Here is an 18,735-nt window from a genome sequence, read left to right on the forward strand (position 1 = left end):
TTGGCTACTTTACAACTCCTCTACATTTTGAGGGCAAATATCATGCTTTTAATTCCACTACATTTATTTAATAACTTTATATACAAGCAACTTTGGACACTGAATGCCACATCAGAGCCAGTGTAGTCAAAAACAAATCAAAAAACAAAAAAATAGTATACTTCTAGCCTACCTATAACTATAAGCACAATTTTATTCACCTAAGTGCATTTAATATCAGACTCTTAAAGACTATTACTCAAGTACTATTTGTAGGTATTGTTGGACTTCTATAATACGATATCTTTACTTTTACTTGTGTACTTTTTGGATACTTCATTCTACTGCCATCCCTTTTTAGAGTCGAGGAATGATGCACTTTGTGGAACAGGAAGAAATTACAAATGCGCTTTACGGTGGAGGGGAAGTGTACCAGACAAAAAGACTAAACAGAAACACATTTGTCAATTAAATTGGCTGTGTTTCAAGTTTTGTCCTGCATTTTTTTTTTGTACAATGTCGGTGGCAAAATGACAAAAAATGATAATTACATGAAGGGTATTAACTCTTTCTTACTTTTTTATTACGTTGTTTATTGTAATATCACTGTTCATTGGCTGCTGTGACACAAACGTGCCCATTTGCACGACAAATAAAGGGATTCTGATTCTGATTCTGACTCCGATACAAGCTCCTTGGTACAACTTTTATTGTGAAGGGCCGCAGCGGAAGCCCGGTTCCCCACACGTGCCCGGTTGCTGCTGGCGGTCGGCTCGGGGGGGAAGGGCCTGCGCTCGCTGGGTTTGAGAGCAGACAAACTTGCGTAGTCTTACCACGGTCCTAGCTGTCTGCCTGCCTCTCTCTATGGACAACCGGAGGGGAAGAGAGGAAGCTGGGATTGTTGTCGTCGGGACCGCAGCGCCTTTCCAGGGCCTAGCGATGATTTAGGGACGGAAAAAAGCGGTCTTGTGGGGGGCAGAATTAAAAACACGGAGACGGACCCGACGACCGGAGCCCGGGAGGAGAGAGCAGCAGCAGCAGCAGCAGCCTCAGCCGTTGGAGATGTGCGGTCGGGCCGAGATTGCGGCGGTAGGTACGGCACAGCAAGCCCCTGCGACGTGTTGTTTTCCAGGCTCGTTTTCGCCCGCACGGTAAAGGCGACAGAGAGGGGGAAGGAAGGGGGCAGACTAGCTACCGCTGCCCGGACTCTATCAGCTCTAAAAGCTGCCGTGATTCCTCCGGTTGGCCCAGCTAAACGCTAGCTCACACCGGCCCCGTCTCCACGCTGTGAAAATAGCCAGGCGTTTCTTGTTATCCCCCTCTCTGCTGCCATTCGCCAACACTTGTATTCCCAAATAACGTGATGCCTCCTGTATCCAAAAAGGAAACTTTTTTTTTTTCTTCTTTTCCCCTCTGGGACAGACTGCAGCAGGTTACAGGCCTGTTGGTAGTTTTTCTTTTTCGTTCTTCTTAAACCAGCAATCGAATGTCAGATTAAAACCTCACCGCTGCTGGGTTAAAGAGGTAAAAGGAAAAACAAAAATCATGTTGGAGTGAAAGTTATCCTGCGTGATCGGCTTAATCAACACGTTTCTCCTCACCGGGCGGCTCATGTATTTACATTTGTCTGCCAGAGAACTGCTCCTGAGAGGCTTGTTCTGCTGCCACTCCACACTGAGAGTAACCTTCCACATAGAGACAGATCAATAACACCATGTATGAATTGTAATGTCTGGTGTGACACATGCAAGTGCGTCTATTTGAACATGATTATGGCCATTAGAAAAATGGATTATAGCCACAGCATATGTTATGTTGTTTTATTGCCACAATATTTACTTTTGCTTCACCGTAGTTCTGGAGAGGAAATTCAAACCTAGAACTGTAATATTTACCATTTTAATGAGGTCCTGTCCTATGAGATAATAATAAAAACTCATACATATTTGTTTTTATCCATGACTGAAAAAACAAGCTGTTCTGGGGGGGAAAACTAAGGTCCCCAGAACACTGTTTGACGCTAGAGAGGTGGCAGGGTCCGCCACATATATACAAAGTAAAAACAATATGAAATTGTGTCATCCTTTAAGGTTGGTTTGTTTTATTAAGTCATAAAAGCGACAAGTTTATTTAGTCTGTTTAGGCATAAAAAATTAAAAAATCAGTCATTGAAGGTTTTCTGTTGCGAAAAATTCTTCCCCAAAATGACATAGAAGGTGCAATATGTAGTTTTGGAAAAAATGTCACTGCTGTTTTTCGGTTAAAATTTCACATATATGTCAAAATATCAGTCGGATTATGTTAAAAAAAAAAAAACTATTCACACAAGGTGTGTATTTTAAAGGTGTGCTGTGTAGTGTTGCCGTTTTTTCCCCTATGTCTGAACAAATGCTTCGTTATCATGACTGAATAAACTTGGACTGTGTTCGTTTGTTTATGTGTGGCGGACCCCGTCACCGTTCCATCTTCAAACAGTGTTCTGGGGACCTCATTTTCCTCCAAGAACAGCTTGTTTATTCACTATGGAAAGAGTTTGTATCATTACCTCGTCAGTTTTGTAAATGTTAAAATTCTGAGTTCGAATTGCTCCTTCAAAACTACAAAGTGCCCCTTTTTTAAGCGGAAAATGACAGTAATTGGAAAAACATTTTGAAGCTGAAAAAAACGAGTTTTAACCTCGTTGACAGCGTATCTAACGGCAAATAAACATGTTCTGGTAAAATTTTATTCTGACAGCAACAACCCCTCACTCCCATATAATGTGTGTACAATGTTGACACACAAGAAGTCCCTGGGGAATTGTTGTTTCATGGGTTTCCCCCTCTTCTCCTGCTGTAGGTATCCCTGTCTAGGCCTGGACTGAGCAGATTGTTCTGAGAGGAAACGGACAACAAACAAGGGAAGTGAACATGGCTGGGACCTCAGGCTTCTTTTCCAACGGACCCGTTCCGTGGATGGACAACGACACGGAGATGAACAACCTGTACCGAGACCTGGAGCTGGGCACAGTACTGACACTGTTTTATTCTAAGAAGTCCCAGCGGCCGGAGAGACGGACATTTCAAGTCAAGCTGGAGACCAGGACTATTATCTGGACCCGGGGAACGGATAAAATAGAGGGAGAGAGTGAGTAGACACAAGCACAAACACTCCTGCTAACAGAGGGCTGGTTGTAGCTGTAAATGTGTCCATGCCAGAACTGGTTGGTTTACATACATGCATACAGAAATATGAAAAGCACAACTTGTTGTCTCAGGTGCTTGAATGGCTCGCAAAAGACTTAAGCCCACATGACATGTAAACAGCTGGTGGATGATGTCAGTTCAGATTGACAAAGTCACTTCCAGAACCTAAATACTGCTTATTACTGACACAATTTAATGATGTTTAAGGGAACTTATGGTGGTCTCGGAAGACAGTTACACACATGAAAATTGGGTAAAGCAAGGACCAGTTATTTGGAAATTAACCTGAAACAGCAGACTTTCATTGATTATTCTACACAGATGAATAACAACTCAATAACAACCTGTACTCTATCAGCTAACTGTGAACATGGCAGCCTCCAAGACAGGAAAAGACAACATTCAATATAAATAACAACAGTAGTAAAAAGAAAATCTCATTGGCATCTCCTCAATAATACATATAATATTGCATTACTGTATATTTCATCTCTGATTAGCCCCTGAAAGTTGCTTTTCTGTCTAAACAAGTTTCTCAGGATTTGGTTAATTCATGCGATTGTTGTTTGTGCGTCATTCAGAGACCCGACTTACCCTTAAAGTCAAATGAATTGTTTTAATTTGTTGCATTGTGGCGGAGCAGGTGTGAGGACATAAATCACATCTGAGGTTGGGCGACGAGAAGAAAGTACAATTCCTGAAATTCTTTTAGTTGTATTAATAGGGATACGCCGAATTCTGGCAGGAAGCTGACATTCAGGTTAATCTTCAACAAAACAGCGTGTCTGGCTGAGGACACGCAGGCCTTCAGTGAGTCGTTAAGTCATCTCTCTCTCGGGTAGCAGGATGCCTTGTGCACAGCTGCACTCTGCTCCGGATGCAGCAAAAAGAGCACACTCACACACAAAAAAGACAGTAGGCTTAGTTTTTTTTTCCCCCTTTAACACAACAGTATCATCGTCTCTACCATGAAGGGTTTCACACATGAGCTCATAGCTGCCACTTGATACTCTTGGTAAGGCGAAATCGGCCTATGCAGCTCATTAATGTACTGGAATAGAATATGAGGGGTTTTTACTGGAAGTGTGCGATCATTTGGGAACAATTTGGCCCGCTGTATTTACCCCATATCAATGGCAGTGAGAATGATGTCCATTAACTGTGGAAACAGCACTCCAGTTTGTTGCTAAATATAAAATGCTGACAAGCGTACCTTTTTGTCCCTCGATCAAAGTGCATCTTGCACATTTCCTCCCCCAGATTGATGCTTCTGTCACGTGAATTTGGCCTCTCTTGCCCATCCAAATTACTGGCGGCAGATTTTGTTGGGGATCACATGTATTTCATAGCATGATGCAATTAGATGTAGGTCTGGCTTGAAAAAGAGGCAGGATGTGGTCTCGCAGAAGAAATGGCGGTAACAGACTGGTTAGAAGTACAGGCAGGGCATGTCATGAACATAAAGATCCTGATATCTGATGTTCTGGTACAATTGGACTCTATTTTCAAAAAGCTGTATGTTAGTGTGTAGTTTGTTTGGATACAGGGGTGTAGCGTTGCTAAACATGACTTATTATACTCAGTAAATCACCAGATGAAATCTCCAGATCATCTTCTGAATTTCTGGTTTCTGTCAACTGATTACTGAGAACCAAGCGGCATTTGCATTACTCAGGATCATCTGACACAATGACACACACTTTTCTACTTAATCAACTTGAAAGAGGAACTCTTTGATGTTAAAATAAGTGAGCTGACGGACTTAAACACCTACATCACTGAATGAGCTAGTCAAAGATTTCTGAGGGGGAGGGTTAGGATTAAGTTTGGTGCCTCCGGTCTTTCATGTTTACAAGCGTTGCTCAAAAGCACCGAAGAAGGGGGCTTTAGGATGTAGGTTTCCTTTTCAAATGAAGACCACAGGAAGCTGATAGAGGAGTGGTACAAAATATCAATACAGTAGTCTGTCACTCCACTCTGTGTTGCGAAACAATTATCAATACACTGATGCCAAATATAGGTATTTTTGATAAACCATGCAGGCGCTCCGAACAGATGCCGCTCACAATTTGATCACCGGAGTCACTATTTTATAACTTCTTGTGGGCTAAACTTAATTCATACAGATTCCTTTTCAATATTTTGACTCCAGAACTGTTCTGCTGTCTGTCAGGTGGAATGATGGTGGACATGGACGATGTGCTGCGGTCGCTTTTTTTGTACATTGTCTGATCTCAGTTCCTGTGAAATTCTTTGGAACTCACTCCCTCATGCAGTGAATTGAAACAAAGTTCCTGCACTTTGCCCTTTAAGGGATTTTTGTATCCATCACTTGGACAGATTTTATCATGTATCATTAGGTGATTGCCTTGAATGTAGCGATTACTACAGAATCGCTGTATCGTGACTCTGCTGTTGCTGTGTGAGGTGTATCGTAAATGCGGGCGAATGACCATTACCTACAAGCACTGTATGTGGGCAGTACAGGATGAACTCACACTGCTGGTTTATAGTCTGTTACAGGGGCCAACCACACGCATCATAGGTTGTGGCTGCGGCTTTACCATTGCTTACATAGCATTAAAGTAAACGGAGATTGAACGTTTGCCACTGTTGGTCTCCCTGTATGCGTGGCTGTTCCCTTATGTGTTGTTGTTCCTGTTTTTCTCCCTGATAATTGAAGATACTGAATTTCAATCAATTATCAGGATATTGGCTACTTGTGCCAATAAAAACCTTTTAAGGTGTCCAGGACACTGCTAGGAAGTAGCAGGGTCCCATTTCTAATAAATACATTTTGTGGTGTCGGATCGGTGCATTGATTCCTGTACATGCTGAGAACGATTCCAGTATTTTAGGCAGTATAGGATTTCCGATACAGATTCAGGGACAGTATCCCTAATATCAGCTGATAAGTGATAAGAAACTGCTGTACAGAAATGTCAAACTAGGTTTGAGGTCATTTAAAAACATTGTCTCCATTGTGTAGTTTGTCCACCACAGATCACGGAGACATGGTTTTACCTACCTCAAAATGTTCTGCTGAGGATATTGGTCACAGTTCCTTCAAAAATCCTGTGTTTTTTTGTTTTTGTTTTTTTTAAATGAAAGCCAGCTAATAAATTTTTTCAGCTAATAAATCGTCTGATTTTATGAAAGGTGCAATGTGCAATTTTTTTTTACAGGCCTATAAATCGAGAGCGCATCGAAATTAAAAAAAACAACAAATGTATAATGTATTGGTTTTGTTATAGATATCATAATATATATATTTATATGGCTTGCGTAAAATTACGTATACCCTGATTTTTTTATAACACAACTCAAACTGTAAAAGGTGTTTATGTATGTAATTTATTGAACGCCTTAATAGACTTCAATTTTACAGATGTTTGTGTCTGTGATAAGTAATGATCACACATCATGAGTCTGACTGTGGTTCCCAGCTCACACTGAGCTCATCCTTGCAAGGATTTACTTAACCAAGTGGTTAACACACGACTGCGACACCTTAACACCAAATCAACTTTGACAGACAAGCCTTCACATTACTTAGACTGCTCTGAGTAATAATGTCAGGCTACATCTGCTGCAGAACAGACCTGCACATGCACACAGGTCTCCTGACGTAATAGTCGATAGTTCTGATCATTTAGAGTTGATTGAATTTGACGTGAAAAGAATTCCTTAACTATGGCGCCTCGTCTTTTCTCTGTTTTCTATCAGTTTAAGATGAATTTCTTCAGACAAAACAAGACATGTGGGGTTGTCGCCTTGAACTCTGGGAAACTGGGATTGACATTTAACCCAGTTGTCAGCTGTTTTATAGACATAAATGATTAACTGAGAAAAAAGTAACAGATCAGTCAAGAAAGAAAACAATCATTAGTTAATCTTGAATGGTGCATCCGGCTGGGGGAATGTGGTGTGTGTTCAGGTTGAGAGGTGTGTCACCGGTTATTAAAACAAGAGACTTTGTACGCATGTTATCAGTCGTAACGGTGACTGAGCTCATATTGACCAGCAGTTGAATGTCATCAGCTGTGTCCTGGAAATTTCTTTGAAAATAGTGAAGCATTTATCAGTTAGTTTCTGTTGTCTGTAAATGAACTGTAGGTGGAATTGCCCGCTCACCTCTGTGTGGGAGGTCATCTGTCTGACCTGCTTTTTCCATACTACCCGCAAAAGGACATGCACATGCTGCCACAACCCAAACTGTCTGATGTCATTTCTAGCCTCCACACTGCTGCTTTTTTCAGCTACACACTAGGCCCTCGGCCAAGTTTATTTATGACACATGTATTAACAAATTAGTGGGACACTATCCAGCAGGCAGCAACAATAAGATTCTGCTTTTAGATTGTTTACTCCTGTATGAAAACGCTGTTGTTAAAGATCAGGTCGTCGCTGTGGAACAAGTGCAGTTTCAAGCTGTTGACTGTGCCTGCTGTATTTACAATGTGATGGAAAGGGGAACCGAATCCATATGATATAGATTCATGGCAGTTATTTGTTAGGGGGGGAAAATCCTGTGTTTAACTTTGTCCAACATCATGTCAATGAAGCTGGTATGACCAGCCGCTGTGTGAGTGCCCACTGAAACACCGTCAGTGTTTCTCTGGGCAGCACAGATGCTTTTATTTACTCTGTGGTGAAGCATGCAAAATGATTATTAAGGGTAAAGGCTGGTATTAGAACACTCTATCTCTTTACTAAGATGTGCCGTTTAAAAACCAGCATAAGGCCCTTACTCCCCATCACGATATAATGATGTCAAAATTTAAGATGATTTTTAGTCCTATAATGATAATTATGTGATATTGATAAATTGTGCTCGAGCTAGATTTTCCCCCCAAATTATCTTTTTAAATGTTTTATCTGGTCTGACTTACAGTCCAAAACCCAAAGACATTCAGTTAAAGATCAGAAATGACAAAGAAGAGCACCATTATGTCACATCTTTTGTTTGAGGCCTTAATCTGAACATGTTAAGAGTTTGTGACAGAAATTACTTCGCAATTGATTGATTATCATTATAGTTGTCAGTTAGTCTTCTGTTGATGGACTAATCGTTGCAGCTGTAAGTGTAAGGCCCATCACAGCTGCGATATCCTCCACAATAACTGGAACATTTAAGGCCCCAGACTGACCTCTGACACTGGTTGCACTGGTGCGCCTTTTTCATTTAGGTGCACACATCAATACATCTTTAATTTCTTAAAACTTTATTGTGAACAGTGCAGATGAATGTTTTTCTTCATCAAAGTCAGAGCGCACTCGGTATGAAATATTGTTATTGGCTTCTTTCTTTTCAGTAGACCTACTAATAGTAACTGTTGTAATGCATTTAAAGTGCGATGAGGGTTGTTACATTAAACAGAGTGAGTAGTAGACATATGTATTGATCAAACATTTTTTTCTGTCCATTTGTGGCGTCACATATCAGACTGTCAGTTTTAAGACAGGCGGTGTGAAATCCTCAGTCAGATTTATAATCCTGTTTACTTTATTTTGATCAGATAGTAACTGATTTAAATGAAAATGTTTTATATGAGTTCCATATCAGATTTATATTAGAGTAGGCTGATAATCGGGTTAGCCTTTATTGTCCCCTTTAGAGGAGATTCGTCTCAGTAAACACCAGACACAGAGAATGTTTCACTGAAAAACAAAACAAAAGTTTGAGCCCAGCCTTGGCGAGTAGTGGCAGAAGAAGTGTTGAAGGCAGGACGGACGGCTGGAGGAAGCGTGGGAGTGTGTTGCAGGATAGCTCCTCTCATCTCCTTTGGTAAGGCTACACCTCTGGCTATCTCTTTATTTCCTGCATCTGTCTGAAGCAGGCTGCAAATATTTTGACTCGAATGACTTTAAGTGTTGTCTGTAACACATCAGCCTGTCACAGCCGCTCTTGCTCTTAGCGCAAGTAGTCTTGCTGGCCTTCTGGCAGGCGCAGTAAACTGAAATATGATGTGTGATTAGAGAGCTTCGCGTGGTGAAAATTCTGCTTAAGAAGACGACACACATTTTTTTTTTCTCTCTTTTTTTTTTTTGGTCATGCTTGAGAAAGAACACGTTCACCTATACGTAAGCACAGATGTGGTGTGTAGGCGACAAAAGCACAGGATGTGTGGTTCAGGGGCAGGAAGAGGAGCAGGAGCTGAAAGTGTGTGTGTGTGTGTCTGTGTGTGTGTGTGTCTGTGTGTGTGTGTGTGTCTGTGTGTGTGTGTGTGCGTGCGTGCGTGCGTGTGTGTGCGCTGTAGGTCTTTAGCTGCCACTAATACAACTCTGATAGGACCCTGTTGAGCTACTTTACAGCCCACACACCCATAAAACTTCTGACTGCTATTAATGGAGTTAAGACGAACTTGTATATGTTTTTTTTTTTCTTTTTTTAATGATCTCATTCCTAAAGATAAAAGATGAAGCAATCTTGTGAAAAACCCCACACAGTGCTTTTTTTAAAAAAAAAAAAACAGAACATATACCGTATGTTTCTATATACAGTCTATACTGGATTTGAGCTTGGCAGGCAGGGTTCTTGAGTGCTGTATTGCTTTTATGTTCTCAGTTTGATGCCCTTTTTACTATAAATTATTAACCCATTATAACCTTCTGTGCACAGTATGTCTTCAATGTTTTTGAAACCTCTGTCATACAGACCTGACCAGTTCCAATCACAAACTGGATTGTGCAACTGGCTCAAGGTCTTTTTTTGTTTTCAGATGACTATTTGGTGGTTTTGGTCGATCTCAGTGGTGAAAGGCAATCAGAGGTTAATTTGGGGTCAGCAACTTCATGGTCTTAAAATTTGGGGTCCGTATCTCACAAAAGAGTATAGATGTAGCAGGCCTTAACTTGAGATGTGGTTTAGGTCGTGGCCTCAGCTTCATTGTTTTATGTGGTCGCTCGGGGGGCTTGTAATACTCACTCAAGTCGTGTGTCGGTCGTTCTGCTTGAAGGTTAGCGCTGGATGAGAAGCCAAAAAACTGTTTCCTCTATGTTCATTCAGGAGTGGTGGACCGCGACAGCCAGATACAAACGGGAAATTGAACATTATGATCTAGATGACGAAACGAACGACAACAAAAGAAACACCAACAAGCGTCAGGCCCAGTGTGTAGGAGAAGCCCTTTAATCATGACGAACTCGCCAAAATGAATGATGTTAATGCTGCAGACCACTTATACCACTAGAACCAACACTAAGACCAGGGATGAATGTGGGACAAATGCTAAACAGTTACAAATGAAACATTGAAAAGATTCAGAATTTTAAAATTTATGAAATCATAAAACACTCTGAAGCTAATTCGTAATAATTGATTTTTGTGCTAACTAGTTGTGATGAGTGGTTTCATTAAGATTTGATCCTATTGAGTTTGACTTTTTACAAAATTCTGTCGTTTGAATTCATATTTACAAGCAGAGTGGGACTAGACATGAGTAAGTTGGTTATTGTATTGCGACTGTGAGAAAACTATTCATGTCTGTAGCTTAGATCTTTCAGCCACATCACCCAGCTCAACTGAGGTCAACTTTGAACGTGTGAGGAAGTAACTGCTATGTCAAGTGTCTCTTCTTACCTGTTGTATGTGCATCTGTGTCTCCAGTTGATATCCGAGAGATTAAGGAGATCCGTCCTGGACAGAAGTCCCGGGACTTTGAGCGCTATGTGGAGGACTCGGCTGCGCGGCTGGACCAGGCTCACTGCTTCGTCATCCTGTATGGCACCGAGTTTCGCCTTAAGTCACTCAGTCTGGCAGGTATGCACAGACACCTACGAACTTCAGATATTGCTGCTGTGTTAATATGTCGTATTACCATCCAACGTCCACCTAATGTGTCTCCAAATTTTCAACCGTCTTTTAGTTTTTAATTGTTGCTGTTTTTATTGGTGGGACTTTCTGTGTTTCTGTGTTCAAAAGTTGATTAAGAGGCTTTAACGCCACAAATGCCAATCATGACTGTGTTTCCTAAAATCACAAATCACAGCTTTGACTCAAACTTTTCAATCTGCAGTGTGCAACTATGTATTAATAATATTTTGTCATTTTTTATGATGAAATACTTCCTATAATAAATGTATTTAGGTTTAAGAATATTAGTCAACCAGAACAATCTAACTGAACACTTTTTTTGCTAATGTCTTTACAACTTCTTTTTCAAAACAATTAATCAAGGTGATGATTGCTGGACTAATCAGTAATGAAAATATTTGTTCATTATCTAAGGACTAAAGCACGGGCCCATTTATAACACTGGGGAGAATGAACTGTATTCAAAAGGAAAAGAACCCACATATCACAATGTCAGATTTATTTTTATTCTGTTTTTATCAACAATTCTGTTTTGTTCTGGATTTTGTTTAGTGTAAAAGCAACAGAAAAATAAAGTCATTTTCTGTGCCGTACAACACAATATATCTTTAGACCTTTGACAAAGAAATGCAAAGAATCTGATGATATTTTGTCAAATATAGCAACGTCGGATGAGGAGATGACCATGTGGGTGAAGGGGTTAAACTGGCTTGTGGCCGACACACTGAAGTCTCCAACACCACTCCAAATAGAGAGGTAAAGGATGCACATGTAGCTGCACAACACACCCCAACCTGAAACTATACGAGATGCTGTATAATGAGCTGCATGCAAAACATCTCTTAATTCTCTCTCTTTTTCCAGATGGTTACGTAAGCAGTTCTACGCCGTTGATCGTAACAGAGAAGACAGGTATGTCTACTCGGTTGAAAGATACAAACGCTAGAGTTGATCAAATCAGCCTCACAGGAAATAGGCAAAATTAGATAAGTCTCGATGGTTTGGCGCAGCAGTTGTGTATCCTTTCCCCCGGTGTAACATCCAGAGCTATTAGGCGAGCTACACGAGTTTGGTGTCGGTGAGAGAGCTCTGTTGAGGTGTTGTGAAGGAACTAACCTCTCAGCCGCACACCAGCACCTCTTCCTGCAGCAGGAAACAGACTGCAGAGGATGGAGGAGATGCACAGAGATGTTTGTCTGTTACATCCCTGACGAAAGCGCAGACCTTTGTTACGCCGTAGGGGTGTTGTCCTGCCTGGCCAAAATTCCTGGCCTGTCTAGTAAAAGTGAAGCCAAAAAAGACTGGGCTGAGCACGAGGGGCGTGCGTTTGCAGGGTTTCAGCTTGTCTGTAAATTTCAAAATAACGTCCCCACTACAACAGGATCTGCGTAATTGGCAGAAGTCTTCGCGTTTATCTTACGTGCATATCCATGTTTGTGTTTAATTTCTCAACAAAACTTGTGTATGTGTTTAGGATATCCTGTAAGGATCTGAAGAGCATGCTGAGCCAGGTCAACTACAGGGTGCCCAACATGAGGTTCCTCCGAGAGAAGCTTCCGGTAACCTCCTCCTGATTATCACAGACGACACCCCCCATCCCCCACCATCCCCCCATCCCCCCACCCCCACTCCATCTCCCTGCCCACTTCCCTTTCAGTATGAGAGGCTACAGATTTACGATCCTTCGTTAACGGTCCTTTTGCCTTTTTGTTTTCTAGGACTCAGAGATGAGGAACGGAGACGTGTCCTTCAGCCAGTTCGCCCAGCTCTATCGCAGCCTCATGTTCGACGCTCAGAAAAACGTAAATGCACTTGCTTTATGTGCTCACAGATAGTTCTGTCCCAGCACTTTCATCCCCCCCGCGCCTCATCTGATGCCCTGCCAAGGAAACTCTCTCTCTCTCTCCCCCATCTGTCTGTTCTCAAATGGCTCGGAGATCAATATGGACCAGTTAAAAACCCACCAAACCCCTCTGGTGGAGGCCATTAGGACACACACACACACACACACACACACACACACACACACACACACAAAACACTCACTCAGATGAGGAGGCAGGCGGGATGGGTGGGGTCAGATTAAATGGATGACCTCAGTGCCCCCTATGACTAACCACCCAGCCCCCTTACAGGATGTCTGGGTCCATCTACATGACTAGTACGACACACTGAAATGACATTAATTAATTAAAATGTTCTCTTTTTGCCTGTTCTCTTAGATGGAGATCCCATTTCTACAGAGGTATGTCACACACACACACACACACACACACACACACGCACGCACACACACACACACACACACACACACACACACACACACACACATTGAATCTCTGCATCATCACAGATGTGTGTTTACTGAAGTGAACCATCACTTTCTCTGCCAGGTTCATCGACAGACCAGAACAGAGGATCTCCCTCGACGACTTCAAGAGCTTCCTCCTGGAGTCTCAGAAGGTAATATCTCCGGGCCGTCTCACTTTGAGTTCATCAAGTATTTGTTTCACGTGCACGCCCTGATGCGTCTGTGTCTGCATGTGAATCCAGGAAATGTGGGCCACAGACAGCAGCAAGGTTCAGGAGTTTATGTTTGCCTACCTGAAAGACCCCCTGAGAGAAGTGGAGCAGCCGTATTTCCACCAAGACGAGGTACACACACCTCTCCCACGCTCTTTTGCCCCACTTTTTCTCAGTTGTCCTCACACTGTTTTTTTGGGTTTTTTGCTCACTAACGGAAAAATGTAAAACTTGCTTTTTGCTTGTGATGTTTTTCCGATGTCCCTCTGTGTTGTCAGTGTGGGTGGGAGATGCTCAGAAATTTACATGGATAGCCATGATCTCGGCCGAAAGCGCCTCCTCCCACACAGATAGAAAAGGTTATTGACTGTGGTGCCGCACGAGGTTTCTGCAGAAGGCGAGGGATGCTTTTTGTGGTCACCATAAAGCACTGAGAAGAGGAAGCTGGTGCGAGCCAGCCTGTAAGACTTGGTACTGTGTTTCTGTGCCCCTCGGTTATGTTGTGTTAGACAGCAGATGCACAGGTCTTGGTCTACTGAGAATAATAATGAAATGATGAAAACTGTTAGTAAGAACAATTGTTATTGTTGACCCAGATGGTCAGGACTGAGAATTCTTATAATGTAGGTGGTCATTTGTCTTTTTTTGTTATTGTATCAATGCCAGCCTTTTTCTGTCTATACCAATCAAATGAAAATAAAAAAAAAAACAGTGCTAGATCCAAATATTCAACATTTTCAAATAATCTTTTGATGGATGTGTATCTGTTTTTCAATTTTGGGGTTCAGATATTCATATTTTTGCTTTTTTGCTAAATGTAGGGAAATACACACCAAACCTTTTGTCAAATGTCTTTTTATTCACATACTTAAGAAGAGAGAAATATCTGGCTAAATCCTTCACAAAAATGCTCAGTGCTCCATACTCCCCCAACCGAAGCTTTGAATATTCACCGTTGATTACTGCCGGAGCTCCGAAGCCCAAAGACTGTTATTCAGGAGAGCCCTACAAAAAAAACCCCACACGTAATCTGTATTCTGTATGTGCAAAAAATCAGTTTAAATTTGTGATGCAACTTTATTGTGCTTTATTGAGTTTTTGCCTCTATGTGTTGAGAGAACAGTGCTCAAACTGAGACACGTCATCACTTGTAATTATGGTGCAACGTGATTTATTTAGAGGGGTTTTGGTGCACAGACCAAACGATCAGGGTGGTCTAAAGCTGGATCAGATCTTGGCAGTGCGCCCTGCAGGAGGCATTCTGAGCCTTTTCCAAGCAAAGAAACGTTTCTTCTATCACCTATTAAAGCTCCGTCAGTGCCTCCAGGTCTGAACTGCTTTGTATACTTGTTATGAGTGCCAGCATTGCTTTTTACAATGCCAAATCAACATTGTTTTGTCTGAAGAACTGGAAGTTCAAAGAAAGTTCTGCTTGAGGCTTTGGCGGACTTGCTGAATTGTTGACTTGGACCGTCCTAGTCACTTGTGGACTTAGCAGAAACAAATCCATTAAGTCTGCAAATGTGTGTAAATTTGGCATCAGCCTCATTTTCACTGCTCTCCTCTGTCTCCTGCGTAGCTCCTGACATACCTGTTCTCTAAAGAGAACACTGTCTGGGATTCCTCCCTGGACCAGGTGTGTCCTGACAACATGAACAACCCCCTGTCCCACTACTGGATCTCCTCTTCGCACAACACGTAAGGATGGAGTTCATAGCTCTCACTTGTACACTTCTTTTAAGTTGCAACCTCTTGTACTAAGGCCTTAGGAATGGTTTAAGTCCAGCATTGTCTCTTGAAAACCCTCTAACCAGTGAGGGCTTTTGAACTGACTTCATACATCAGATAAGAGTGTATTATTTCACAATCATGTTCCAGAATGAGATCCAGGCGTGTATTTTGCAGGAAAATGTATTTTTTTCCTGCCATTGAAAAGTGTGTGAAAAGCAGTTCAGATGATAACCTTCTGTGCTAGATGTGAAACAATACTCACTGGACCAGCGGAATGAAAACTTCCCATGCTGCTTTGATTAGGTTTGAATTGAGCGACTGAATGAGTAAGAAGTGTTTACTCCAGTCAACAAAAGAGCGAGAGGGCCGTTTTTGAAAGTGGCAATGTGTGTGTGTGTGTGTGTGTTGCAACCCCTGACGTATGAGTCCTTTCTGACTGACTGGTTGGATGCAACTCTGTGTTTGTCTGCCTACCTTGACGTTACATGCTTATTTTTAGCTACCTGACGGGAGACCAGTTTTCCAGTGAGTCGTCTCTGGAGGCGTACGCTCGCTGTCTGAGGATGGGCTGCCGCTGTATTGAATGTGGGTAATCTCTCTCTCACACACACACAGGCACGCACGCACGCACACACACACACTACACGTTAACCCACATACAGTAAATCACCACCACTTGACTTCCAACCTCGTAATTAACTCTTGTCCCTTACAGTTCCACTTTGAATGCTGCCGCCACACCCTTACCCACACACACTGTTACACAACAGCGCTGTACACTGTATGGCCTTTTGTCGAGCAGGTTTCTTTGAACAGGACTGTCTTATAGTAGGTTAAAGTGTCGCTCTTCCTCACACAGAAGTAAACAAACATGACCTGCGCTTGTGTGAAGAAACTGAAGTTTAAAGGTCTTCGATAGTATCATGTCTACTTATTCACAGTGCTGATGAAGCTACTTTGAAAGCTGCCTGTATTGAATGGCGACAGGCGAGAGCGCTGCAGTTAAAATAAAGTTACATTATTGTTACAACCCTGGCTCTCAGGTTGAAACAAAGGAGAGGAGACACACAGAGGTCTGAGATGATTTCAGTATTTATTTAACTAAACAACCCGAAAAGAACATAATGTGGGTGTGTGTTGTATCAAATGTAGTGTGTGGGGGTGTGTGTGTGTGCATTTCTATATGTATTTAAGGCAACAAACACCAAACCACAGCAGGTTGTAGGCCATAGCAGCAGTCAGCTGCTCAGCCACCAGAGAGAGAGAGCAGACTGACTGAGGCAGCCTTTTATCAGTGAGGCCCCACCCTAAGGTGTGGTCTGCTTAGGACGGCCCACTGCTTCCTGGTTCTCCTGGAAGGCACTGAGAAGACAAACAGATGCTCAACAGGGCCGTCACATTATATTTTATTTTATTTAAGTAACTTGGTGTTTATTTTGCAGCAAAGAAAGACATACCTCTCTTAGCCGGGTAACTTCTGAAATAGCGCGTAACAAATTCTCATTTGTTAATAAAAAGCAAAAATCAATACTTAAGATTAATTAACCCTTAACATCTATTCCTGTTTCCCTCCTTTCAGTGGCTCCAAATCATTTTATGTATCCACAAAAATGCCAATAAAGTAATTTAACTACTATGCAATGAATGTAGTTGAACTACCAGCAAGCTACAGCAAAATGTTGTTAAACTACTAATCCAGTGTCTTTGTCTGCTTTTTGTTTATTTGTGTTCACTTCCAGTGGACTGCTGGGATGGTCCAGACGGAATGCCAGTCATCTACCATGGACACACCCTCACCACAAAAATCAAGTTTTGTGATGTTTTGACCACCATCAAAGAACATGCCTTCGTCACGTCTGAGTGAGTCTCCATGAGTGCAAGCCACTGCGTTTCCTTTTGATAGCTGTCGTGGCGATGCTGTAGTATGATGAGATGACGACGATAGAGAAACTGAAACACTGATAATAAAACAATGTGGCGAGACGACAGCAGTGACATCATTGTAGTGCGTCAGAAATAAAGATAAGAAAGTTGCACCTAAGTTCAGGTGAGGAGAGAATTCCTGTGACGTTCTAATCCGTGGTCCTCCTGCAGCTATCCCATCATCCTCTCCATTGAGGACCACTGCAGTATTGTGCAGCAGAGGAATATGGCTACTCACTTCAAGAAGGTGTTCGGAGACATGTTGCTGACCAAGGCGGTGGACATCGCAGCTGATGGCCTGCCCTCGCCCAACCAGCTCAAGAGGAAGATCCTTATCAAGGTCAGTAGCCTTCTACACAAAACATAAGGCCTTTTCGTGCCAAAGCAAAAAGCTCGAATGCTTTGTACGCAGCGTTTCTGACTGTCTGTCCTCCTCTCCCTTCACTGCTGCAGCATAAGAAGCTTGCAGAGGGCAGTGCCTATGAGGAAGTGTCCACCTCCACTCCCTACTCAGAGAACGATATCAGCAACTCCATCAAAAATGGCATCCTGTACCTGGAAGACCCCATTAACCATGTGAGCATGTTTATCATAGTAAATGGATTCTGGATGCTGCTGAAATGTGATGCACTGAAGCCTAGCTTGTGTGTTGTCACTCTTCCTAAGTGCTCTGATTTTTAACTGTGATAAAGCAAAGACATCATCATCTTTGCTATTCCACATTAATTTTATAGCTGGGTCTTGACTTAATGACCTGCTTTTCTCTTTGTTTTTATTGGGATTTATTTCTTCTTGCCTTATTGGGCCACTCTTCAGTGCAACACATGGATCCTCTAAATGTTTAATCTCACCATTTGAAGCAATCGTCTCTCTCCCTTCACCCCCTCTCTCTCTCTCTCTCTCTCTCTCTCTCTCCCTCCCAGGAGTGGTACCCTCATTTCTTTGTCCTGACCAGCACTAAAATCTACTACTCAGAGGAGACCTCCAGTAACCAGGGCAATGATGATGAGGAGGAGCACAGAGAGGTTAGTAGGCCCGATCTGCTGTCGATGCACATAAAGATGAGAATCCCTTGTCCTCATTTTGACTTTGATCTTGTAACAGCACCAGACATTGCAGTTAATTTATATGCAGTTTGATAAATACAGTGCTTTCTGTGTTGCAGAACATCCTGATTTCTTCTTTAATTTAATTTAAAGACCATTATTATTATTTATTGTTATTTAGATAGATATTTGTAGAATGCAAACATTTTAGATAAGAGAATAAATCTTGATTTCTAATATTCAAAGACCTGAAAATTATCAGATCTAGAATGTAGAAGTCTGGAAAGTTTGGCAAATGGCTAATTTTAACAGTTCTTTTCTCAAAGGTAGAAAGGGAGCTGCAAGAATAAAAAAAATAGCAATACTATTACGGTTGTTTATTAAAGGTACTACGATTGTGATATAATGGGGGAATGATCATTTTGCATGACAACTGGCCATACTGTGAATTCGATAATATTTTGATTAATCGTGTATCACTAGTTAGGAAGATGTTTATATTCTAATACACTCCCTGGAAAAAGTCTTTATT

At 41.9% G+C, this 18,735-nt stretch overlaps 1 protein-coding gene across 2 annotated transcripts in view; it reads left to right on the forward strand.

Annotated features, from left to right (window-relative positions):
- Positions 1-660: 660 nt before the first annotated feature.
- The window catches only part of plcg1 (phospholipase C, gamma 1), a 29,663-nt gene continuing 11,588 nt past the window's right edge, over positions 661-18,735 (forward strand). Inside the window, exons 1-16 of one of the 2 annotated variants that reach the window (XM_037104366.1) lie at positions 661-1,072; positions 2,818-3,105; positions 10,774-10,926; positions 11,643-11,736; positions 11,845-11,892; positions 12,455-12,539; positions 12,699-12,782; positions 13,203-13,225; positions 13,374-13,443; positions 13,534-13,635; positions 15,083-15,201; positions 15,734-15,819; positions 16,974-17,094; positions 17,329-17,497; positions 17,611-17,733; positions 18,081-18,182. In XM_037104366.1, coding sequence (XP_036960261.1) covers positions 2,889-3,105; positions 10,774-10,926; positions 11,643-11,736; positions 11,845-11,892; positions 12,455-12,539; positions 12,699-12,782; positions 13,203-13,225; positions 13,374-13,443; positions 13,534-13,635; positions 15,083-15,201; positions 15,734-15,819; positions 16,974-17,094; positions 17,329-17,497; positions 17,611-17,733; positions 18,081-18,182 — 1,596 coding nt within the window. In that variant the 5' untranslated portion in view covers positions 661-1,072; positions 2,818-2,888. The remainder of the gene's footprint in view (positions 1,073-2,817; positions 3,106-10,773; positions 10,927-11,642; positions 11,737-11,844; positions 11,893-12,454; positions 12,540-12,698; positions 12,783-13,202; positions 13,226-13,373; positions 13,444-13,533; positions 13,636-15,082; positions 15,202-15,733; positions 15,820-16,973; positions 17,095-17,328; positions 17,498-17,610; positions 17,734-18,080; positions 18,183-18,735) is intronic. The other variant, XM_037104365.1, reaches the window with a different exon arrangement.

This window comes from Acanthopagrus latus, chromosome 7, assembly GCF_904848185.1.
Source record: "Acanthopagrus latus isolate v.2019 chromosome 7, fAcaLat1.1, whole genome shotgun sequence".
Classification (NCBI taxonomy): Eukaryota; Metazoa; Chordata; class Actinopteri; order Spariformes; family Sparidae; genus Acanthopagrus; species Acanthopagrus latus.